General features: G+C 39.7%; 2 protein-coding genes across 2 annotated transcripts; both read right to left on the reverse strand.

Moving 5' to 3' along the window:
- Positions 1–1,225: 1,225 nt before the first annotated feature.
- LOC121385369 (peroxisomal trans-2-enoyl-CoA reductase-like) lies at positions 1,226–14,257 on the reverse strand. The gene is made up of 8 exons (XM_041516030.1): positions 14,101–14,257; positions 12,067–12,206; positions 10,880–11,045; positions 9,047–9,128; positions 5,737–5,833; positions 3,999–4,106; positions 3,433–3,547; positions 1,226–1,436 (listed from the first exon to the last, which is right to left on the reverse strand). The coding sequence occupies exons 1-8, from the start codon at positions 14,225–14,227 to the stop codon at positions 1,360–1,362; spliced, it is 912 nt and encodes a 303-aa protein (XP_041371964.1). The 5' UTR covers positions 14,228–14,257; the 3' UTR covers positions 1,226–1,359.
- Positions 14,258–15,718: 1,461 nt separating this feature from the next.
- LOC121385422 lies at positions 15,719–21,807 on the reverse strand. Its single transcript, XM_041516099.1, has 4 exons — positions 21,572–21,807; positions 20,180–20,257; positions 18,752–18,853; positions 15,719–15,907 (listed from the first exon to the last, which is right to left on the reverse strand). The coding sequence occupies exons 1-4, from the start codon at positions 21,614–21,616 to the stop codon at positions 15,791–15,793; spliced, it is 342 nt and encodes a 113-aa protein (XP_041372033.1). The 5' UTR covers positions 21,617–21,807; the 3' UTR covers positions 15,719–15,790.
- Between the last annotated feature and the right edge of the window lie 4,979 nt (positions 21,808–26,786).

The raw sequence follows: 26,786 nt of genomic DNA on the forward strand, positions 1-26,786 counted from the left end.
TAGTCAGTTGTAAATTGATTAGCAACTACTGTTTAATGTTTTAAAATTGTGTAAAACTACTGTTGAATCGCGACAATACTGAGCAAAATGTTCCCAGAGATTTTAAAGAAAAAAAAACCCTCACCAAATGTTATCAAAAGGTTTATATTTAGCATTTTGTGTTTTATTGTCTTCATATACTGGATTAAACCTGGTGATGCTGAGCAGTCATTCGGACTTGAATATCGGGTGTGAACTACACAATTATGTGTGTGTTAAGATATAGTGCTCTAGTTAACTGTGTTTTGGTGCTTAACTGCTGTATAGTGAGATTTCGTTGCTTACAGATTGGCATTCCTCGATAGCAAGATATCTGAGGTGTGGATGTTCATACTCTGATAAATTTGTAATACTTTGTATATATGTTTGTGTTTTTTATTGTTATTACAAACCTATTCAGTCTTCTTGGAAATTCTTGAAATCCTAGGTTAAAATCATGACGTGACAGCGTAATTTGATGGGTAACGTCATCATTTAGGACAGTTTTACGATATCATAGCGCTAAGATAGCTTCGAAAATCTGGGCCCAGAATTATACATGACCGATTCCCCCCCCCCCCCCCTCCGAGGAAAGGACAATTAAAATGCAAGGAAACACAATGTTCCATGAGAGGAAAACTGTAGATCCGAGGAGAATTCCCACCCCTGAATCTTACTATAATAAGGACATTGTCAAATCGTGTGATAAATTCATCTTGTATAGTACATATTAAATAGGAAAATGACTTTTTATTTTTACTGGAGTTTAACGCCCTTTTATTACTTGTGTCATATATGATTTACAAATTACGTCACATCATATTTGAAACATTACACAAGACTGCTGTCTAGAGGGTTATTTGAAGTGCCTTTTTAATGTTTATTAATGTTTTTAATTAATCATCCACAATATATAACACTAAATTGCCCTTAAAATGCATCTTTGTGCATTTCAGGGCTGAAAGTTACATGTAGCCGCCTTTCAGCGGAATTCTGACCTTTTTGGCACACCACAAAAAATTAAAGTTGGGGAGCACTGGCTGGAACGAGAAATAGCCCAATGCCAATGGGTTCACCGACGGGGATCGATCCTAGACCAACCGCGCATCAAGCGAACACTTTACCACCGAGCTACATCCAACCCCAGAGAGAATGGGGAGACATTCCGACCAGCTTATGGGTCTGGTCAAATTAATAATTTAAGTTCCAGCATGACAACATTTTATTACCCGTAATATCACAGCATTAAGTTCAAATGTTACTAGTCAACCAATCATTCATAAAAATAATTCAGTTCTTTGTTCCAGTTTGAACCATGATCCAGTGAAATCCATTCATAATTCACAGCTTGGATTTTGGTGGTGTATGGCTACCGTTGTCATCGGTCTCCCAGCTGTATGGAACCGACTTCTTGTGATCTGAAAACAAACAAACAAACCATGTTTCGTATACAAGGAAAACAGGAAAACAAATGGATCATTGAAGGATATGGAAATCTCTGTCTGTCTGTTTGCCTGGCTAGGTATATTAACAGACCATGTAAGAAGGTAACAGCAACATGCACTGCAGAATGCCTTAAGAGGTATACAAGAGTTCTTGGGGAAAAAGTCCACAACTTAATGCCAAGCAAATTTACACGGGCAAGTCGAAAACTTTATTACAGTGACGGGGTGCAAGGGACCTGGGAGATTATCAAAATGGGTATCTGCTGATGCTCATGGATAAACTTGGAGACGAAACATGCTACATTTTTTCATTGGTAGAAACAGATCTTTGATATGCACCACCCCACAGACAGGATAGTACATACCACAGTCTACTGATGGGGATTGAGCCTAGACCAAGTATGCTTCAGGAGAGCACTTTCCCACTGGGCTACATCCCACACCTGCTTAAAGGGACAGACCCCTATAGTTTCAACCCGAGAAAATTAACACTAAGTTTAGTTAATCTACAAACTTGTAACACATTTTGATAAAGTTACGATTGAGTGAAACGTGAGTCTGTGACTTTGAAATGGTGAAATACCCTCTAAAAATAGACTAAAACTCGACTCCATAACTTACTTCTCAGACGCATGTGGGTTTTTTAAAAATATGATAAATATATATTATGATATTAAAAACACCAAGAAGACCAAAAAACAACCAAAAAATCAAAGTAAAGTATGATTTGAGTTATCAAAATCGTCTTAGTCTACAAATAATATAATAGCAAAAATATGCCTTAGTGTTTAAAAACTAGGGCATATGTCCCTTTAAGATGCAATATAAACGACTGAAAGCCTTTTAAAAAGCTAAAATTTGTATACGACACCACTAGAATACATAGAATACATTGATTTACTCGGCTAATCATTGGATATTGGATGTCAAACATTTGGTCATTCTTTACACATTGACTATAATTAAGAGGAAACCAGTCTACATTTTTCCAATAACAGCAAGGGATCTTTTATATGCAGTTTCCGAAAGACCGGATAGAACATACCACAGCTTTTGAGTCATGGGACACTTGTGATGGGACTGTTGACGAGTTTCCATCCTACAAACCAAGCAAGGACCTCGGGTAAGCATTCTACCCAGCGAGATAAAATCCGCGTCCCACTCACTAAAACAGACTTTGTCGGTGTTTCTGCCAGAAAGAGACATTTTTGGGTATGACACTGTGGAATTGAATACAACCACAGTTAACAAGTGGTATGGAGGCCTCCCATAGAAAGAAAATGGGTTACTTTTAGGGTTCGTGTTAAGAAAAACATATACCCTGTAGTTATGAAGAGGTGAGGAAGAGGAGCAGGGGTCGAATATGAACCTAGCAGACCCTTTTGTGTATCTTTTCCCTGGATACCTATAAATATATAAAAAATCTTACACTGAACTGTAAAAAAATAGTTTTATCCGAACCCCCACCTAACCTATGACCCTGGTAAGATATGTGTTTCTGTTACTTCTGACACGCCCGTTGGTGAGAACATCATGCATTATTTTTGATAACACATGGATTGTTTACACACGTACGTGTGTTAACAATTTCAAGACGTACGACTGGCTGCTCCTAGGTGATGACCAGGTCACCAGTGCCATGCATCGAATGAAAAACACCACAGTGAAAATAGATTGCACTGTGACATATGGTTAACCTGACAATCATGTGTTTGTGATGCGTAAGTTGGATACAAGTGCAACGGCTATTAATAACTTTTAGTCGAAAAAGATGTTACAATTTGCTTAAAACATGGTTTTTGAGGATATGTAAGAAATACAATAATACATCTGTGTCCGTTAGATACCATTTATCTTGCAAGTAGTTAAAAATGTATCAAACTCGCTTTCGCTCATTAGATACATTTTGAAACAACTCGTGAGATAAGTGGTATCTAACAGCCATTTGTGTATTATTCTCTATGTGTACCATCAATATTCCATGTCCAGGAAGGATACAGACTTCCTCCTGCATCGACCTTGACCGTCTCACCGGAGATGTACGATGCAGCGGGTGACAGGAGAAAGCAGACGGCACCCGAAACCTGCAGCAAAATATGTATTTAATATTACAGACCAAATTATGTCAATACAACTGAGGAAGAAAAACATTCCACCTGCCCTGGTTATATGGCGTCGGAACATTTGTGTAATGACACCACTAGAGAACATTGATTTATTAATCATCGACTATTGGATGTCAAACATATAGTCATTGTTACAGTCATAGAAAGGAAACCCGCTACATTTTTACATTAGTAGCAAGGGATCTTTTATATGCACCATCCCGCAGACAGGATAGCACATACCATGGCCTTTGATATACCAGTCGTGGTGCAGTGGCTGGAATGAAAAATAACCCAATGGCCCACCGACCACGAGCTATAAACTTGAATTGATTTTTCAAGAATTATGCTATATATGTATATTAAAATATGTAAAAATAGTGGAAAATGGCACTGGAAACTTTAATGATGCTCCTTTAAATGAGTTTACCTCTTCAGTGAGTCCGAGACGTTTGGCCGGAATGTTAGGAAGAACACGCTTGAAGATATCTGTATCACCGTAATTATCAGCTGCCGTCTCCGAGTAAATGGAACTGCCCTGTAATCAATAAAGAAAAGTTAATGATTTTTTTATTTTAATGACACCACTAGAACACGTTAATTTATTTTTCATTGTTTAAAGTAAAAATTTGTTTTGTTAAACAACATCACCACAGTTCACCGATTTATTAAACATCAACTACTGGTTGAAAGTTAAAAGTTTTGTTTAACAGCACCACTAGAGCACACTGATTTATTAATAACCAGATACTGAAAATCAACATTTGCTAATTCAGATAGGCCTACCTACTCTTCAGACGAAATGTGCTACATTTTTCCATTATAGCAAGGGGTATTTTATTATTTACTTTATCATAGACATGACAGCACATACCACAACCTTTGATATACCAGCCCTGGGGCACTGGTTGGGACGGGGGGGGGGGAGAAATCCAAATAGAGAAAGAGGATTTGATTCTTTGACCCTTGCACCAATCAATGGCTGGAATGGGAAAAAACAATAAGAAAATGGTCCCACCAAGGAGGTTCGATCCTGCAACTCAGGCACCTCAGGTGAACACTCTACCAACTGAACCAGATCCTGTCCCTATATTCTGTGATGTAAAACATTATGACTACTGCAGGTTTGATGGTCCTGTATGCATACATGTATGTATGCAAGATATGGTCCGGACAAGGATTTACTGTTATGTGCAGTAGACTGAAAAGTAGGTCAGTGACCTAACAACACACCACCATCTTATATGTTGTTCCTACATGTAAGGTTTGATGAACCTGTATGCATCTGTATGTAGCATATAGTCCGGACAAGAAAAAGTTAACAGATGGACATACAGACAGACAATGCCATACCATAATACCCACCCATCATAGACAGGATTTTCAAGAATATAGTCAATACAAATACATTGATCAAATTAGTGTTCCAGATCAAGTTTGACTTTTATGGCGATTTACCCACTTTTAACAGAGTTATATGGTCCTTGAATTCAGGAGATAAGAAAATGTGTTTTCCAGAAAACAAATTCCCCGCAATGCCTCAAGATAATAAGTTGAAATTGTGCGCATACCTTTATCATGTAGTGTTACAGATCATGTTTAACTTTCATGGCCATTTACTGCTTTTTTCACAGACTTATGGCCCTTGAACTTAAGAGATATGAAAACTTGTTGGGCCTGGTACTCTCTCAGAATGCTTGTTTACTTATTTATTTAAATATTTATTTACATTTATTCATGTAGTATGATGAAATAAACATTCTTCACTACCGAGTGGATGTTGAAAAGAGTTTATTTGCTTTGTTTAACAACACCACTAGAGCACACTGATTTATTAATTGAATTTTTGACACATAGTCTTAGGGAGGAAACCCACTACATTTTTCAGTTAGTAGCATGGAACCTTTTATATGCATCATCCCATAGACAGGACAGCACATACCACATCCTTTGATGTGCCAGTCATAGTGCACTAGCTGGAGCGAGAAATACATGTAGCTCAATGGGGCCACCGACGGGGATCGATCAAAACTGACCGTGCATCAAGTGAGCACTTTACACTGGGTTACTTCCCACCATGTTGAAAAGAGAGGAAACCTGCAGACTTGACTTAATCCCTTACAAAGGCTTGACCTAATCCCTTACTGGGGCTTGACCTAATCCCTTACAGGGGCAACAGCATTCACACGGACTCCATCCTCCGCCCACTCAATAGCCAGAGACTTCGTGAGGTTGTCTACTGCTGATCTGGCAGCTCCTGTATGACTGAAAGAAAAACAGATTTTAAAAAAAAATTACATATATATTTTTAACAATATTCCAATGACTTAAGACAATTATGAGGTGGAACACAGCCCAGTGGTAAAGTGCTCACTTAATGCATGGTCGGTCTGGAATCGATCCCCGTTGGTTGGCCTATTGGGCTATTTTCGTTCTAGCCAGTGCACCACAACTGTTCTATCAAAGGCCATGGTATGTGCTATCTCTGGTATGGTGCATATAAAAAAATCCCTTGCTACTAATGGAAAAATGTAGCGGGTTTCCTCTCTAAGACTTAATGTTAAACTTACCAAATGTTTGACATCCAATCTTAGAGAAAAAACAACCTATATTTTTCCATTTGTTGTAAGGAATCTTTTATATGCACCATCCCATACAGCATAGTACATATCACGGCCTTTGATATACCAGTCGTAGTGCATTGGCCGGAACGAGAAATAGCCCTATGTGCCCACCGACGGGGATCGATCCCAAACCGACCACGCATCAAGCGAGTGCCTTACCACTGGGCTATGTCACAACCCTTTTTGTGTAAAATGACTTTCACAAAGTAAACTGGATTTTATCTGTAATGCTGAAAAAATTATTTTTATTTACATACATTGTATTGTATGACATTGTGTAGTTTTGAGGTTTCAATTTTTTTAAAGATCATTTCAGTTTTTATTTTTAAATCAGTATCACATCCCTGTATGCTACCAGGGATCTATCCAGGATTTTTCACCAATGTCCCATGTCTGATGGGATTAGGACAATCAGTGCGAGTAAATCATACTTAGGATATTTTTTTAGACCACTAAATGATGCAGTACACCACTGTTAAATTAATTTATTAGAACAAATATACATGTAATTAAATATGTATATATATTTGGAATTTTCAACATAGAAATTGAGAATTTTCAGTGCCACTTTCTTTTTATGGCATATGTTCGGACCCACAGAAAGCCTGGATAAATTCCTGGATACCGTATCACCAAGTATCATTACACTGATATCTAATATGTCTGCACAATACTGGCAGGGCTCAAACTTAAGAATTTGTCTGCCACGGCCCACTGACGGCAATTTTGAGCCTCCCTATTTTGCTGTCTGAAATCTATTTCAATGTAAAACATTGTGTACATACATTTTAGTGTATACATTTCCCCATCATTGGGGAGCTTTACTGGTGGTAGCCATATCTATTTATCCAGTGGCACTCACAAGAGTGCCATCGGTGACACCCCTTGATCTATGGTAATTTATATTTTAATAACAGTAATTACGCTATATGGTATGTGCTTTCCTGTCTGTTGGAAAGTGTATATAAGAGATCCCTTGCTGCATTAGGTAAAATGTAGCGGGTTTCCTCTGATGAATACGAGTCACAAAAATCAAATGTTTGACATCTAATTGCTGATGATAAATTAATCAATGTGCTCCAGTGGTGTCGTTAAACAAAACAAACAAACAAACAAACAAGAGGTAATTACCGTTTGCGTAATTAAGTTCGAACCCTGATTGGTTTTGGTCAGGTCGGAGGGTTCATTTCATTCATACTTATGTTTGTGCTTACATGTACATGTATATCCAGTTACGGTTCTAACATGCTGTCCCGGGCACACACCTCCGCTGTCTGGACTATCTGCCCAGGACAGTGGGTTAATGGTTAGTGAGAGAGAGAGTCAAGGGCGGGACGTATCTCAGTGGTACAGTGCTCGCCCGATGCACGATAAATTTCATGATTGATAACAATGATAAACAAATGAGATCAAAACAGGTGCTTGCAATCTCAAACAGGTTTAACCTCATACACAAACAAGGGGCGGGGTGTAGCCCAGTGGTAAAGTGCTCATTTGATGCGCGGTCGGTCTAGGATCGATCCCCGTCGGTGGGCCCATTGGGCTATTTCTCGTTCCAGACAGTGCTCCACAACTGGCGTAACAAAGGCCGTGGTATTTACTATCCTGTCTGTGGGATGGTGTATATAAGAGATCCCTTGCTGCTAATTGAAAAGATAGTCCATGAAGTAGCGACAGTGGGTTACCTCTCTCAACATCTGTGTGGTTCTTAACCATAAAATAAAAATGTGTTGAGTGCGTCGTTAAATAAAACATTTCCTTCCTTCCTAAGAGAGTCACTATTATTTATTTATTTATTTCAACTTATTTTCATGCTTATATCCAATTAAGGTCCAAGCACATTGTCCTGGGCACACACTTCAGCTACCTGGGCTGTCTGTCCAGAACAGCGAGTTAGTGGTTAGTGATTAGTGAGAGAGAAGGCATAGTGGCCTTACACCTACCGATCAAGTCATAAAAACTCGCTCTGGATGGGAGCTTGTACCAGGCTGTGAACCCTGTACCTACCAGCCGTATGTCTGATGACAGTGGGTTAGTTGCAAGTGGTTAGTGAGAGAGAAGAGGGTGTAGTGGTCTTACACCCACCCATTAAGTCGTTAAAACTTGCTCTGAGTGGGAACCAGTACCAGGCTGTGAACCCAGTACCTACCAGTCTTGAGTGTTACTAAATTCTCTCTCAATGGGAAGGAAGGAAATGTTTTATTTAACGACGCACTCAACACATTTTATTTATGGTTATATGGCATTGGACATATGGTTGTGGACCACACAGATAATGAGAGAGGAAACCCACTGTCGCCACTTCATGGGCTACTCTTTTTGATTAGCAGCAAGGGATCTTTTATATGCACCATCCCAAAGACAGGATAACACATACCACAGCCTTTGATATACCAGTCGTGGTGCACTAGCTGGAGCGAGACTCTTGATGGGAGCCGGTACCGTGATGTGAACCTACACATGTAGTACCTACTGGCCCGAGCCCGATGGCATAACCACTACACCACTGATGCCTGCAAGCCCGATGGCCTAACCACTACACCACTGAGGCCTGTATTGACAGTTTAGGCAGATTTGGGTTTTTTTTAAAAACTAGTTCAAGTCAACTAACATGAGAGTGAAACCTCTCAAAACCGGACCCTCTGTAAACCGGAATTCCCTAAAAACCAGACCCTCTGTAAACTGGAATTTCCCCAAAACCGGACATTTTTCATAGTTTGTTTTTTAAAATCAGTACAGAACTTAACCTCTCTAAACTGGATACCTCTTAAAATTAGACATTTTACTTGGTCCCGAGAGTGTCCGCTTTAGAGGGGTTTCACTGTACAAAGAAACTAAACTATAAATAAATTACCTCATTAATGGAAATCCCCGCCACATGTCAGCAATTATATTAACAATAACTCCACCATGGTCTTTCATCCACTGGGTGTAGGCTGTAATAAAGACATCAGTATAAAAACAGAACAATCAAATGTCAGTGAAACTTATATGACAAACACACTGAGTCGTCCACTCTATCTTCCTCAGAGCTGGTTTATCCTAGTAGCAAGGTGCTACGGGCCCCGCACTTCAGTGGGTTCTGCGGTGATGTGTACATTTATTTTCTCCAGGTAAATTTTCCTCTCTCCGAGGGGGTTGCAAAAAATATATCCTGGGAAGAGGGACCCACTGTTATTTGTGCAACAGGCCCCACATATCCTTAAACAGGGTTAGGTGCACCAAAAGTAAAACAAAATATTTATTTTAAAAATGGAAACCAAAAAAAAGTTATTTTTTTTCTCACTTTACTGGACTCTATTGAACACTACATACTGATGTCATGCAACAGTGACATCATGTTTGTATATGAAAAAAAAAAAAAAAGAAAAAAAAAAAGTTTTATTTAACGACGCACTCAACACATTCTATTTACGGTTATATGGCGTCAGACATATGGTTAAGGACCACACAGATAATGAGAGAGGAAACACGCTGTCGCCACTTCATGGGCTACTCTTTTCGATTAGCAGCAAGGGATCTTTTATATGCAACATCCCACAGACAGGACAGTACATACCACGACCTTTGTTACACAAAACGAGAAATATCCCAATGGGCCCACCAACGGGAATCGATCCTAGATTGACTGCGCATTGAGCAAGTGCTTTGCCACTGGGCTACGCCCCGCTCCTTGTTTGTGTATGAAGTTAAACCTGTTTGAGATTGCAAGCACCTGTTTTGATCTCATTTGTATATCATTGTTATCAAAGTCATGAAATTTATACTGTTGCATTTTGTATTGCACTCTGTTTAGAAGTCACGTTCTTTGTTTTTGACATACACAATTTAATTATAAGGACCATTATTACACAATTTAATTATTGTTTTGTTTAAATTATTACATCCAATTATTTTCTGGCAGAAAGCCTGCAAACATCTCTCTCTCCCTCTCTCTCTCTCTCTCTCTCTCTCTCTCTCTCTCTCTCAATCCCTCCTTCCCTCTCCATCTTCCTTTCTTTCTCTTTCCCTCCACCCCCATCTCTCTCTCACGCAGATATATATACTCTTCAAAAAAATGTAGAGGAACCTGAAATATTAATGTTAATATCAACTACATGTATTAGAACGAACATATGTTTTGACCACAGACATCCTAGTAAAGAATGTTCAGGTCTGTTTATCAACACACCGAAACACATTACATAGTTTGCACATGCATCACGCAGTTGCCCCATACACATGCGTGGGGTGTCATTCTCAATTTTGACCATTTCCAGGAAGGTCCATTAATTACTGTGAAACATTATTTCTGTCAATCTTTTTCATTCTGTTGATCATACAGTTGTTATTGTTTTGTTTTTAGTAATTTTTATTGTTTGAATTTGCGATTTACTGATAAAAAAAACCCAGTCAACTTTCAAATTTCACTTCTGACCCCAATCATCCTTCAAGATCTTTGGTGGTCATAAAACCTACTGTAATACTGAACTACCAATTGTAATGTTTGCCCAATTAATTCAGCATTATCATATAACCAATCCCCACAGCTGATATACCTTACAATTTTGGCAATTGTAAATTCTTATTAGAATTCCCCTACTTTTTTTGAAGAGTATACATGTACATATATACATGTACAAACACACACACACACACACACACTCATTCTCATGCATGTATGTGTTACAAAATATAGACCACCTGCCTTCGCGGCAGCACAGAAATGTTCCGGTTAGATTCGTCTCTATAACAGCGTTCCAACCCTTGAGAGAAATTCCTTCTGCCGGACTCGGAAACTGACCCCCTCCGTTGTTTACCAGGAAGTCGAGTTGCCCAAACTCGCTTATTGTGTGTGAGATCAAGTGCTGAACCTGAATTGAAACGCAATCAAGCCATTTACAATTAATTTGGTGTAAATACTTGTAGATGATTCTGCAGACATTTAACAAATTCTGTATGCTGCAAACTGACATAAAAATCACCACCGTCGTTTTTTTCTTTCTTTCTCATTTATCATTTCAACGGGACGGGATGTAGCCCAATGATACAGCGCTTGATTGATGTGCGGTCGGTCTGGGATCGATCCCCGTTGGTGGGCCCATTGGGCAATTTCTCGTTCCAGCAAGTGCACCACGACTGGTATATCAAAGGCTGTGGTATGTGTTATCCTGTCTGTGGGATAGTGCATACAAAAGATCCCTTGCTGCTAATCGAAAAGAGTAGCCCATGAGGTGGCAACAGCGGGTTTCCTCTATCAATATCTGTGTGGTCCTTAACCCTATGTCCGACGTCATATAACCGTAAATAAAATGTGTTGAGTGCATCATTGAATAAAACATTCAAATTAAAATTAAAATTATCTTTTCAACTGATCTCTACCCCTTTGTATACTTACTTTTGTTAATATAACTTTGTACAATAAGGATTTAAATAATTATACATTGCCTACCATGTAAAATCATTCCATCCCAACCTCCCCCCCAAAAAAAATATGGTCCAACATTACTGAGCATTACTGGGGGAGGGAGGGTGTCTAATTTTGACAAAAATACTGTTACATAATATTTGAACGGCCCTTTAGCACTATACATTTCAATTTATCAAAAAAATTGGCTCAAAACGCACAATCAGGGCTAGCTCTGGGTGAGCGAAACAATTAGCCAAATTGGCTATTAAACTTAAAAAATTGCAGAAATTGTCAGTTATTTTCTGAAAAAATGTCAATTATTACATGAAATTATTTCGCCAAACTAAAATAAAATTTGCCGACCGATTTCAAAATTCGCAATTGGTGAATTTGGCGAGTGCCAGAGCTAGCTCTGAGAATCTGCATTTTAAAATGACTTATCTGGATCTCAGTTTTGAGAATTAAGAGAAATCACAAGTAGTTACCTGCTCTTCTTTCCGAATGTTGCATTCTACATGTTTCAAGGATGCCGATCCTCTCCCTTGTGAATCGATCAATGTTTTCATTTCTTTAGCCGCTTTCTGCAGTCGATCCATTTTCCGAGATGCGATCATTACCTTGCATCCTAAAACAAATATGATAGTTAATTTAAAGAGACAGACCCTAGTTTTTAAACACTACAGCATATTTTTTTCACTAGTAGAGCCATTTATGATCACTGAAATCAAACATTACTTATATTTTATTGTTTAAAGTATCTATTTCCGTAGAACTGAAGTGTTTCTGATCATCCTGTTGTTTCTAATATCACAAAATGCATTTTTCATATTTTAAAACGCACGTACGTCCGACAAGTAGCGGTTATTGATTCGAGTTCTAGTCTATTTTTTAAGGATATTTTTCGGTTTTAACATCACAGACTCTTGTTTCTCTCTGTTGTAACTTTATCCATGTGTGTTACAGGTTTGTAGATTAACTAAACTTAGTGACCATTTTTACGAGTTGAAACTAGGATCTGCGCCTTCAATAATCAAAATATATTTTAACAGTTTTAACAATGAATATTTATCAAAGATTAACATACCAGTAATGACCAAAATCATTGACTAATTTTTGTTTTAAAATGTAAAGTATGTTCATGTATCCTGAACAACATGCCGATAAAAAACTACAAGTAAGTACAGGGTAATTTACTTAATTTTTTAAAATCATTCTTTTACTGGAAATCTTTAGAGGGTGACCTACAATGTATTTAAGCATATAGGTATTATAACCGAAAGTTTGTTCAAAGGGGATCGATATGCTGTCAGGTTTCTTCCTGTAGTGTGTGTGTATAGTATTACAAATTACGGTAATATGTGAAATATTTATTATCCACGAACTCGAAAATGAACTATATAAAGGTAAACATATGGGACTATTGTTGCATTAGTGCAGGAATCTTCAAATGGCTACTCAGTCATAGACCAAACACCCACGTTTTTGTTAAGGAAAGGAAGGAAATGTTTTATTTACCGGGTAACAACGCACTCAACACATTTTTTATTTACGGTTATTAAATATGGCGTCAGACATGTGGTTAAGGACCACGCAGATTTAGAGAGAGGAAACCTGCTGTCGCCACTTCATGGGCTACACTTTTCAATTAGCAGCATGGGTTCTTTTATATGCACCATCCCACAGACAGGATAGTACATACCACAGCATTTGTTACACTAGTTGGAACGAGAAATAGCCAAATGGCTCAACTGATGGGGATCGATCCTAGACCGACCGCACATCAAGCAAACCGCTTTACCACTGGACTACATCCCGCCCCACTTTTTCGTTAAATAGAGGCGTCCAAACAGCGCTCTATGAACAACAAAGTACTCGTAACTCTGGCCTATGATTCAGTCTAACACTATGAGGACATGTCGTAAAAAAAAAAATTTATCAAACTCGCTTTCGCTCATTATAGATACATTTTAAAACAACTTGTTGTGAGATAAGTGGTATTTATTATTCTCTCTCTACATATAAAGAGTAGCCTATGTGGCGACAGCGGGTTTCCTCTCCAAATCTGTGTGGTCCTTAACCATATGTCTGACGCCATATAACCGTAAATAAAATGTGTTGAGTGCGTCGTTAAATAAAACATTTCTTTCTTTCTCTACATATACATCATCGCTGCTGCTACTGGATCAAGAAAAGTGTGTGTGGGGGGGGGGGGGGGGGGTCTACCATCTCCCGCTTGCTATAATGCCAACACATCTCTCATAAAATCCCAGGGATTGGTACCACTAGCGATTGGTACCACTAGCCTACCTGGATCTGCCTGTGAAACTTGTCTAATTCAATAGTAACTCTGATCCATTATAATGGCCAAAGGCTAAAACGAATGCATTCGCTCTGCAGCATTAAGACAGTAGACCCTATGGCCAAACGGCAAAGGCTATGCTGAAGTTTAAAAAAACAACAACAAAAATACATTCGTTATTAATACTATAATAGTCAGTTGTCATTTTATTTTTTCATACCCAAGTACAACAGTTCTAAAGCGATCGCCTTGCCAATCCCAGTGCCGCCACCTGTTACTATGGCAACTTTGTCTTTAAACAAGTTCGGCCGGAAAACACTGGATACTTTGGACCTGCAAGCTGCCATTTTGTTTAAATCACGTGATCCATAACTGATTGATGGAGACCGTAGCCCCAAGTTTAGCCAGCTAACATTTTGCTAACGTTCGCGAACTATATGATTGGTTCCCGACGTGGTCATTTTGGTTATGGTGAAAATGCATAAACCAGTCTAGCAGACGTTTTTCTGCTTGGGCTGGCAGAACTCAGCCCAGATAAAAGAGATAAAAAAAAAAGGACCTTGGTGGTGTAGTGGTTAAGCCATCGGACTTGAGGCTGGTAGGTGCTGGGTTCGCAGCCCTGTACCGGCTCCCACCCAGAGCGAGTTTTAATAACTCAATAGGCAGGTTAAGACGACTACACAGAGTGACAGACTTCTCTCTCAGTGTCACTAACTAGTAACAACTAACCACTGACCCACTGATATTGTCCTGGACAGATTTCTTTTTTAAAAATAGAGGCGGTCCAAAAACCCGTTGTTTTTAAAAATAGAATTTAAAGGTACCTGGTAGGTGGACGGGATAAGTTTGCATTTTTGTGTATTCAGTAATACGTATATATTGTGTGACTGAAAATGGGGGCCCGGGTCCTTTCAGGCCCGTAGCCAATTGAGGGGGGGGGGGGGGGTCGGTCGACCCCCCACCCCCTTCGCGTCCTTGTGAGGCACTTCGTGTCTCACCATAACCATAAACGCCCCCCCCCCCCCCCCGCCCCGCCCCCTCCCTCAAAATCCTGTCTACGGGCCTGCCTTTGGTCCCCCACCCGAAGCCGCGTGTGTGCCCAGAATAGTGTGCTTGAACTAGAAGTGTATTTAAGTACGAAAATATTTTATTATAATTATTTTTATGCTGCTTCTATTATAGGTCCTATAATAAGTATTATTATATTTTAGTTATGAGCCAACCGATCAGTGCCGTGGGACAAATTATATCTTAATTTCGTGTATGTGTGTGTGTAGTAGTCGTGGTGGTGGTGGTGGTGGTGTGTGTGTGTATGTGTGTGTGTGTGTGTGTGTGTGTGTGTGTGTGTGTGTGTGTGTTATACCATGCCTTTTGATACACCAGCCACGAGACACCGATTGGAACAGAACAAAACAAAACAAAAGCACCCCACAAAAAAACCTCACAACAACCAACCAACCCCCACCAACACACACACACACACACACACAGAGAGAGAGAGAGAGAGAGAGAGAGAGAGAGAGAGAGAGAGAGAGAGAGAGAGAGAGAGAGAGAGAGAGAGAGAGAGAGAGAGAGAGAGAGAGAGAAACACACAAACACAAACACACAAAACCCCACCCAATTCAAAATATATACACATACACACACTCGCACTCACACACGCTTGTTCACACACACACACACACACACACACACACACACACACACAAAACCCCACCCAATTAAAAAAATATATATCAACAAACCAACATAAAAGCAACAAACAAAACAGTAACTGCCATAACATCAACAACAACTGCAATAACAACAATAACAACAACAACAACAGAGTAGTGGGCTATAGTCGGAATACTGTTTATTATGTATCTACAGGGTTGAGAGAAACGACTGGGAACACGTCAGCTGTCGGGTTACAGGGTCATCATGAAGACGTGCCTGTGACAGCGGTGGTGTTCCTGGCGGTCCAGACTGTGGAGGTCCCCCGCGGTTATCTTACTGCTGTCTTGAAGATTGGTAATCATTTTACTCTGCAACAAACAAAACATTACTATCAGTAATATTACTCTTACTGTTCCTGGCGGTTCAGACTGCGGGTATTCCTCTACTGCAACAAACAAAATAAAAGTTTGTTTTTAAAGTTTGTTTTGTTCAACGACACCGGCCTCGGTGGAGTCGTCGTTAAGCCACCGGACTACAGGCTGGTAGGTACTGGGTTCCCAGCCCGGTACCGGCTCCCACCCAGAGCGAGTTTTTACGACTCAATGGGTAGGTGTAAGATCACAGCAGCATCTTCTCTCTCTCTAATCACTAACCAACTAACAAGTAACCCACTGTCCTGAACAGATAGCCCGGATAGCTGAGGTGTGTGTCCAGGACAACGTGCTTGAACTTTAATTGGATATGAAAATAAGTTGAAATGAAATGTTTAACGATTACAGAACATTCATTTATAATGATTAATACATTAATGTGGGGTTTGTTTTTTTTTCTTCAATCCTACGATTCAAGCAACTCAGGCGAGCGCTCTACCTACTGAGCTAAGAACGGAATTAGTAGACTTACTAAAGGCCAATTTACACTTTAATTACCAACCTTATGCGAAACTTAATGTTTTAATTTTTTATTAGGTAACCTATAAAACGTTGAACGAATGCGTACTAAAATTTAATATGAAATGTGTTAAAACCACGCTGAATTGACTGAAAAATGTGGATTAGGTTTGAACAGAAGCAGAACTGGTAGAGTCAACTACTCGCCAACAAGAGTCGTCGGTGATGTATAAATCTAGCTGAATACTCATACATACCGCAGCCTTTGATATACCAGTCGTGGGGCACTGGCTGGACCAGAAAATAGCCCAATTAGAGAATGGGTCCATCGAGGAGGTTCGATCCTGCGACCACAAGACCTTAGGCAAGCGCTCTCACGGCTCGAACTTAAGAATTTGTCTCCCACGGCAATTTTTAAAAGAATTGCAATGAGTGAAACAGTCCACCGACGGCACCTGTGAGCCTGCCTATGGTAATTGTTTTAAAAGTGACATTTGCAGCAAATAAACTTGACTGAAAGGCTATCTTGTTATAATTATGTAGACATCTTTTAAATGTGCAAATGTTAAATATTGGCAGATAATGTACACCTGGCTCCATATTCATAAACATACTTAAGTCAATGTATGGTACTTATATATGTACTTTAAGTATGTATTTAGGTATCATACATTGACTTAAGTATGTTTATGAATACGGAGCCAGGTGTATACAGTTCGCCATTGTTGAGGAGCTTTACCGACGGCACAAAAGTTTCATCGGTGATGCTCTCTACCTACGGCAATTTATATTTCAACGACGGCAATTGCCGTCGGTGCCGCCGTTAAGTTCGAGCCCTGGGCTCTACCGACTGAGTTAGATTCTTTGAGTGCGTGCGTAAGGCTTTAACATGGTCATGTACCACATAGGTTTCGAGCACGTCCGCCCCAGGGTTCGGTCTCTGGAGGCCAGGGGCCCAATCCGGGGAAGACCGGCCTCGGTCACCGACGATACCGACGTCAATGTATGGTAGGTACTGGGTTCGGATCCCAGTCGAGGCATGGGATTTTTAATCCAGATACCGACTCCAAACCCTGAGTGAGTGCTCCGCAAGGCTCAGTGGGTAGGTGTAAACCACTTGCACCGACCAGTGATCCATAACTGGTTCAACAAAGGCCATGGTTTGTGTTATCCTGCCTGTGGGAAGCGCAAATAAAAGTAGCCCATGTAGCCCATGTAGTGGCGACAGCGGGTTTCCTCTCAAAATCTGTGTGGTCCTTAACCATATGTCTGACGCCATATAACCGTAAATAAAATTTGTTGAGTGCGTCGTTAAATAAAACATTTCTTTTTTTTTCTTTCAATCCAGGGCAGATGAGATTTTTGAGCTTGTTAAGCTGCTTCGTGTTCAGTGACAGCGTCCAACGCTAACGTTCGTCAACTACTTGACTGGTTGCCGATATGGTCATTCGGTTTAACGTGGAGCGAATAATGCTTGGCGCACACTAACCGACTGTAGAGTCGGTAGTAGTCTGAAAATGTGTACCTGCGTACACCAGCCGACGCGACAGTCTAATCTACGTACAACTGGAGATTAGACATGACTGTCACGTCTTTGCCCTGCTCACGGCTACCGATTAATGCCGACACGACTGTGCCAATAGTCAGGCCAATATGAAAAAAAGAAAAGAGTTCTGATAAACCAAAATGTTGAAAGCAGAAATGTGACATGTACGGGCATTTTTTTTTAAAAGGATTTGGTCCAACATAGATTTTTAACCTATTTTTGGGATACTGAATCGAAAACGATATGTTTGGCATCAGATAAATTACGTTTTATGGTTCAAAATAGCCGAAAACAAAATGGCGGAAAATTGCCTGATAAAAAGTATGCCAGTGATCGTTATATGATTTGTGTTGGCATTAACATATATGAGAATACATTTACTTTATAAAACTTTATGTTGGAAATCTTAAAATTCAGTTTATTGGTCAAAATGTTGAAAAACAAGATGGCGAAAAACAAAATGGCGGCCATTTGTCATAAAATTTATAAAATCGACATCCGAGTCTTATGAAGGGCATTATTTGTTGCCATAAATTCAAGACTGTATCGCAGCATACCATACAAATGAGTCCAACATATGTGTGGTATGATTCAAGATGGTGCGCCATATCATATGCAAATACACTACTGTATATTTGATTTATTACATCAAATATGATGCTAGGAGTCTTCCTACTACTTTAGCACAACTGGAAGCCAAATCAGCATATCAAGCATTAACCAGTCTATGGAACGTGTTTCTGCTCTGTGTGGCTGAACACAGCCCTGCTGTTTACCTGCATGGTGTGAAGATAGGTCGGGTCGTAGAGTTTGGATTCTTCGTCCGACGACAGCGTCACCAAGTAGCAGCTGCCTCTGTCAACCATCACGTAATGATGCTGTGACACAAGATACACGGAATGAGATAAGTGCATCAGACACGCACGCTCGCGCGCGCGCGCGCGCACACACACACACACACATACAATATATATATATATATATATATATATATATATATATATATACATACACACACACATGTACACTACGACAAAAAAGGTTCAGCAATTTGGTTACCTAATGTATTTAAATGAAAGAAAACTCGTGACTTTCAAAGTGAAATCAAACACTGCATTTAATTGATGCATCATACGTCCCTGATAAGCAGGCTGTATCATTGAATATAGATTACTTAATTAGTTAATAAATTAATTTAATTTAATTTAATTTCAGAGACAATGACACACTCATACACTGATATGCATACACAGGACAGAGAAATAAACAGAGACAGACAAGAAACCCAGCGAGAGAGAAAGAGAGAGAGAGAGAGAGAGAGAGAGAGAGAGAGAGAGAGAGAGAGAGAGAGAGAGAGAGAGAGAGAGAGAGAGAGAGAGACAGAGAGAGACAGACAGAGACAGACAGACACACAGACACACACACACACATAGAGACAGACAGACAGGGAGAGAGACAGAGACACAGAGACAGACAGAGACCGTTGTTAATCCATCGGACTACAGGCATGTATGTACAGGGGTACCGGCTCCAACCGAGAGCGAGTTCTTAAGGGCTCAATGTAAGGCCACTACACCCTCTTCTCTCTCACTAACCACTAACCAACTAACAACTAACCCACTGTCCTGGATAGACAGCCCAGATAGCTGAGGTGTATGCTCAGGACAGCGTGCTTGAACCTTAATTGGATATAAGCACAATAATAAATTGAAATGAATGAAATCACTGATAACTATAGCTAGTACTTAATAGTACTACTTCATTAAACATTAAGGGCCGAATTTACGATGTCTTTTTTTTTCTTCTTAATCGCAGGTGTTTAAAGGCATACTGTTACGGATTTAAGGACCTTATTTCTCTAAAAATGGATAATAAATAAAAATTACATTAATTGCTGGAAACCAAATCTAGCTATCGCATCACCTTAACTGAACCATGATGGAGTGAAATCCCTGTTAACCCTCTCTGCAATTTTAGTTTTTGAATTATGGACCATAGCTATAAATTAATTATTTTTACAAAATATCATTAATAAATGGAGTATGGTGGTTATGAAGATGGTTGAATAAAGTACATTTAGGGACAAATCAAATCATTTTTGTTCAGGTAATACTTTGTTAGACAATTAAATAGGTCAGTGATCTGTGACAATATGTCTTTAAGCATAGTAAATGCATATCAAAACACATGCGGTGCTCACTTACCGAATGGAAGTCATGGAAGAAGTAGAAATATTCGTGGACTGGATGTCTGTGAGTGGGTCGGGGAGGTCGAGTGTTTGCCTGGATAAAAAGAAGACAAACCCACGTGACAAACATTGAGTTACACCATCTCTCTCTCTCTCTCTCTCTCTCTCTCTCTCTCTCTCTCTCTCTCTCTCTCTCTCTCTCTCTCTCTCTCTCTCTCTCTCTCTCCTCTCTCTCTATATATATATATATATATATATATATCTCTCGGTGTGTGTGTGTGTGGGGGGGGGGTGTTTCTCTCCCTCCCACCACTTTCCCTGTCTGCCTGTCTCTCCCTCCCTCCCTCTCCCCCTTTCTCTCTTTGTGAGTATCTATCTCTTTCACTCAATCACCTCCCCTGCCCCCCCCCCTCTCTCACTCTCTCTCTGTGTGTGTCTTTCTCTCCCTCCCACCCCTTTCCCTGTCTGTCTGTCTGTCTCTCCCTCCCTCTCCCCCTTTCTCTCTTTGTGAATATCTATCTCTTTCACTCCGTCACCTCCCCCCCCCCTCTCTCTCTCTCTCTCTCTCTCTCTCTGTGTTTATGTCTCTGACTCTTTCTATCCCTGTGTGTGTGTCTCTCTCTCTCTCTCTCTCTCTCTCTCTCTCTCTCTCTCTCTCTCTCTCTCTCTCTCTCTCTCTCTCTCTCTCTCTCTCTCTCTCTCTCTCTCTCTCTCTCTCTCTCTCTCTCTCTCTCTCTCTCTAGGACGGATTTGTTTTTTTTAGAATTATGAAAAATGCATTTACGTTGTATTACAAACACCAGGATGAGCAGAAACACTTCGGATGTACGAAAATCAATAATCTAAAGAAAACAAAGGGTAAGTATCTCTTATTTCTATTATCAAAATAATAAATTAATAAATAACATACCCCCTTCCCCCAAAAAACCCAAAACAAAACAACAACAACAACACAAAACAAAACAAAAATAAAACAAACAAAAAACCCACAAAAAACAAACAAAAACAAAAACAAAACAAAACACCTCAAACAACAACAACAACAACAACAAAAAAAAAAACCAGAGTCGGTTTATCCTTGTAGCACATATAGCACGTGCTACGAAACCCGCGCTTTAGGGGGCCCCGCGGTGATGTGTACATTTATTTTTCCCAGGTCATTTTTACCCTTTCCCCGAACGGCTTGCAAAATGTATATCTTGGGAAGAGGGCCCTGCTGTTATTTGTGCTACAGGCCCCGCGGATCCTTAAACCGGCTTTGCCTACACACCCCTACCCCCCCCCCCCCCCCCCCCCCCCCCCCCCCCGGCTATAAAGAGAACACATTGCGGCGTAGTGTTTAGAAAAAGGGTCAGCGACTTTATACCAGTTGTTAGTGTCACTATTATCAATTATTATTAAACTTTACCTGTACAGTGACAGCAATTAGAACCACAATTGCGAGCTTCAACATGATTGTGTGTAGACAGACAGGCAGGCAGACGGACAGACTGATATCAAATAACCTAAGTCCAGATGGCCCTGCAGATTTAAGCTTTTTTTATGGCCAGTGTGACGTACATAGGAATGACCTTTTACTTACTACCAGATAAGGAAATTAAGGTGAAAGATAACGCTTGCTACGATTCGCCATTTTGCAAACGTTGCATACAACAATTGGTCCATTGATAAAAAAACAACAACAACACACACACACACACACACACCCAAAAAAAATAATAAAAAAATAAATAAATAAACCCCAAACCCCTACCTTTTATAAGCAGGACAGTCAGAGATAAATGGTACTCAAGTAACATGCCCCCACTTTTTAAGTCACTTTATTAATTCTTCTTGTTCTTGTTCTTGTTGTTGTTGTTGTTGTTCTTGTTGTTGTTGTTGTTGTTGATGTTCTTCTTGTTCTTGTTGTTGTTGTTGTTGTTGTTGTTGTTCTTCTTCTTCTTCTTGGTGTTCTTCTTCTTGTTCTTGTTCTTCTTGTTCTTGTTCTTTTTCTTGTTCTTCTTGTTCCTGTTCTTCTTTTTCTTCTTGTTGGTGTTGTTGTTGTTGTTGTTGTTCTTGTTCTTCTTGTTCTTTTTCTTCTTCTTCTTGTCCTTCTTCTCGTGTTGTTGTTGTTGTTCTTCTTCTTGTTCTTGTTCTTCTTGTCCTTGTCCTTGTTCTTCTTGTTCTTCTTTTTCTTCTTCTTGTCCTTGTTGTTGTTGTTCTTCTTCTTCTTCTTGTCCTTGTCCTTGTTCTTCTTATTCTTGTTCTTGTTGTTCTTCTTATTATTATAAAATAAATTCAATTAATATATATATATATGTTCATGTAGACACTAACAACATAATCCTTTTTGTAATTTATTATTTTTAAAAATGCATTTCTTTATTTTTATTTGATCTAACGTAACTAAATACATACAATACACCCACATAAAATCTTATTGCAAATATACAAAAGTAAGTAGCTATACATATGCATGTACAAAATATCACAGGGTACATTTATGACTGAAAAACAAACATACTGACATTCAGCAAATAGATGTATTAATGTGTCTCGTGTTTCTAGGGAGATTTCTTGTTGAGGCTACCGGCCTCGGTGGCGTCGTGGTTAGGCCATCGGTCTACAGGCTGGTAGGTACTGGGTTCGGATCCCAGTCAAGGCATGGGATTTTTAATCCAGATACCGACTCCAAACCCTGAGTGAGTGTTCCGCAAGGCTCAATGGGTAGGTATAAACCACTTGCACCGACCAGTGATCCATAACTGGTTCAACAAAGGCCATGGTTTGTGCTATCCTGCCTGTGGGAAGCGCAAATAAAAGATCCCTTGCTGCTAATCGGAAAACAGTAGCCCATGTAGTGGCGACAGCGGGTTTCCTCTTAAAAATCGGTGTGGTCCTTAACCATATGTCTGACGCCATATAACCGTAGATAAATTGTGTTGAGTGCGTCGTTAAATAAAACATTTCTTTCTTTCTTTCTTTCTTGAAGCTACTAATCGTAGAGAAGAGGCTATTTTATAATCTGTCTCCACCCTTAACATTATAACGTAATAACTAAACCCATCTCTCTCAATCCTAAGTATGTTTTTCTAAGGTGTCCATGTACTGTCATACCTTTATTATTAACATACCGTATACTATATTGCACATCGCCATTGTAAGGTAAATCAAATGTACATGCCTATAAGCAAACTTACTTTGATATATAAAATGAATGAAATCCAACTGTTTAATAGTACTGCAGATAACTGACAGTTACATTGTATTGTCTGCAAACCGTGTCATGTGAAACGAAGGTTCCGTCAGTATCAACCAAATCGTTAATGAAAAACACTTCATGCGTAACAAAATCCTCAGCTTTAGAAAATACGCACATCTCTTGTGATCTATGGGCAATATCTGGCAACATAATTATGATATTTGTTTTGTTATTTAGATCAAAATAATAAATGTTATTCGGGAACCCCCAAAACCGTGGTTTAAAAAGTTTGACAAAAGCAGTAGAAAACACGCTAGGGTGGTGCTAAAATGGGTTAATATGTGACAGAAATTATGCTGGAATCATATGGGTACGGGCTCCCATTTTAGTAGGGCCACAGGCTGGCATTTTAGTAGGGCCACAGTCTGGCATTTTAGTAGGGCCACAGGCTGGCTTTTGCCTGAATTTTAACGAAAATGTCCGAATCTGCATAACAACATTTAATCATATTAGCATTACTACCAAACAGTTGTTAAAAAAAAACAAATTAAAAAAAAGAAAAATATAGGGTTGCAAACGAATCTTTACGCATTTTTACATGGATTACAACTACGTTTGAGGGTAGAATGATGGAAATACATGGTAAAAAGGTCTCAGGTTAGCACATTTTGACCGAATAAGTGTTGCCCCCTCCCCGCCTCCCTGTGTCGAACGCTTATGTCTGGGAGGCCCTATTCCCCCCACCGCGTCATGGGCTTAGCAGTTTGGGCTATGCGGGCATGTGACATATAATATATCACATGCCTCTTCAAAAAATAAAAATACAAATATAATTCCCTTAAGTAATTATGTTTGAATTGTTTCACATTCATTGACGCCTTAGATGGCTCCTTTAGTTGAACATGAACGAAAATTTACGTCTACGTAGTCATAATTAAATTTTAAAGGGATAGACCCTAGTTTTTAAACACTGAGGCATATCTTTCACTATTAGAGCAGTTTATGATCACTGAAATCATTTACAAATTATATTTTATTGTTTAGATTATTCATTTGCATACAACCGAATTATTTCTGATCATCCTGATGTTTCTAATCCCACAAAATGCATATTTCATATTTTTAAAAACGTCTGAGAAGTAACGGTTATGGAGTCGAGTTTTAGTCTATTTTTAAGGGTATTTGACCGTTTCAACGTCACACACTGGTTTCACTCTCTTGTAACGTTATCCAAATGCGTTACAGGTTTGTAAATTAATCAAACTTAGCGTCCATTTTTACAGGTTGAAACTGAGGTCTGCGACTTTAAGAAAAATGAAAAAAAGACCAACCACTCTGCTGGACAAATTGCATGCACCTTGTTTTGTTTTCAAGCAATATTTCGATGGACCATAATAATAGTAGTGTGGTAAAGTTCCACGGCAACCCTGCCTTTAACGTGAAAAGCAAGCTCGTTATGTGAAAAGAGCCACATGTGAAAGACACGATGTGTGATCCAAACTGTGAAAAGAGATAATAATAAAAGTCACGAAACGAAAGACGAACGACTTGGAAGGGACGGAATTTAGCTGCATAAGCGTACGAGAAATTTAATTTGTTCAGTCTTGCTACATATTGCGTACAGGGCCGTACCCTCCGGGGGGGCAGGGGGGGGGGCAGCTGCCCCCCCCCCCCCCCTGAGAATCTTGTCCTTTTTTTTTTTGTAATTCATGTCAGGAAATCATGCCCCGGACTTCTAAAAGGTTCCGCGTTCTTGGACAAGTCACAATTTGTTTTATATATAAAAAGTAGTGACCCCCCCTCCCCCCCCAACTAGGATTTTGATCAGGGTACGGCCCTGAAAAGGTCAAGATTTAATCTTTATAGGATGTTAAAAATTATTTATAAAATTTAGTGCCCCCCCCCCCCCCCCATGGATTTTGGTCAGGGTACGGCCCTGGCGTACAAAGATGATTTCATAAATACAATCGCATTGGAAGCCGCCATGTTTGTGACGTAAAGATAAGAGTGGCTATATACCTGGCAACCGTGTATAATAATAACCTCAGCTAATGAGGGCTTGCTATCGACACGGCGGTCGTATTTTGTGGGAAATCCCACCATCTTAGGGCGGCTACCACACCCCATCCTAGCACGGCTACCATACCCCATCCAAGCACGGCTTCCATGCCCCACCCAAGCACGGCTACCACGCCCCATCCAAGCACGGATTAAATTAGCCCCGAGTACTCTGACGGTAACACAGCATGACGGACATCTGGACTGTTATACATCTTATTACCCTCAGATACCAATCTATATAAATGCTGCGCAATCTCTGCCTACCAAACTGTAATCAAAGATTACCACTCTAATACAACAATCCGATGTTTGGCGTTAAATACCTTTACATCGATCATTTTTGAGTTCGCAGATAGCAAATATTTGACATATTAATCACTATTACACACACTACAGGAAGAAAGCCGGCAGCATCCCCTGAGGTGTGTGTGCCCAGGACAGCGTGCTTGAATCTTAATTGGATATAAGCACGAAAAATAAGTTCAAATGAAGAAGGAAGTATTCGATTTAACGACGCACTCAACACATTTTATTGACGGTTATATAGCGTCAGACATATGGTTAAAGATATTGAAAGAGGAAACTCGCTGTGGCCACTTCATGGGCTACTCTCTTCGATTAGTAGCAAGGGATCTTTTATATGCACTATCCCACAGACAGGATAGTATATACCACGGCCTTTGTTACACCAGTTGTGGAGCACTGGCTGGAACGAGAAATAGCCCAATGGGCCCACCGACGGGAATCGATCCCAAATCGATCACGCATCAGGCGAGCGCTGTACCACTGAGCTACGTCCCGTCAAAACTTGAAATGAAATGAAATGTATTTGTGTAAATATCCCAAAAATGTACATTGCAAAAACAGTTTTAAATTAATAACTAACATTTTATGCACAGCCCCGATTATATTATTATACTCCTCAAAAAAGATGGGGAACTCTAATAAGAATTTACAATTGCCAAAATTGTACGGTATATTAGCTGTGGGGAATGGTTATATGATAATAGTGAATTAACTGGGCAAACATTACAACCGGTAGTCAGGCCTTTCCCCAGGATTTGTTTTAGGCGCTTACATATTTAGCATCATTATAACACAAAAATCAAGCCAAAAGAAGTGGGGTAGTGGGTTGAAAACAATTAAGTGTTTGCCTTCAATCCATCAAATCATGTTGGGGTTGTTTTTGTGGGGGTTGTTTTTTTTGGAGGGGGGGGGGGTAAAACTTTTTTTTTAAACCCCATCAATTCCCCACCCCCACAATTTCATAATTTGCGCCATGTTGTTGCTGTTGATTTCAGCGTCGTGTTAAATGCTTGTTGTGATTTCTGCTTGTAAAATACCTAAGCTAAGAATGCTAACTTCACAGTATATTCCATTT

The sequence above is a fragment of the Gigantopelta aegis genome, chromosome 11 (assembly GCF_016097555.1).
Source record: "Gigantopelta aegis isolate Gae_Host chromosome 11, Gae_host_genome, whole genome shotgun sequence".
Taxonomy (NCBI): Eukaryota; Metazoa; Mollusca; class Gastropoda; order Neomphalida; family Peltospiridae; genus Gigantopelta; species Gigantopelta aegis.

What these genes read in the sequence shown, in the direction of transcription:
- LOC121385369 (XM_041516030.1), bottom strand. Translation starts at nt 14,227, where the DNA reads ATGGCAGCTTGCAGGTCCAAAGTATCCAGTGTTTTCCGGCCGAACTTG. An exon ending in GTGTGAATGCTGTTGCCCCT is followed by an intron (nt 4,107 to 5,736) that starts GTAAGGGATTAG and finishes TATTGATTACAG; the next exon opens with GGCAGTTCCATTTACTCGGA. An exon ending in GTCTCGGACTCACTGAAGAG is followed by an intron (nt 3,548 to 3,998) that starts GTAAACTCATTT and finishes ATTTTGCTGCAG; the next exon opens with GTTTCGGGTGCCGTCTGCTT.
- LOC121385422 (XM_041516099.1), bottom strand. Translation starts at nt 21,616, where the DNA reads ATGTTGAAGCTCGCAATTGTGGTTCTAATTGCTGTCACTGTACAG. An exon ending in TAATTGCTGTCACTGTACAG is followed by an intron (nt 20,258 to 21,571) that starts GTAAAGTTTAAT and finishes CTTTTTATCCAG; the next exon opens with GCAAACACTCGACCTCCCCG. An exon ending in TCTTCCATGACTTCCATTCG is followed by an intron (nt 18,854 to 20,179) that starts GTAAGTGAGCAC and finishes CTTGTGTCACAG; the next exon opens with CATCATTACGTGATGGTTGA.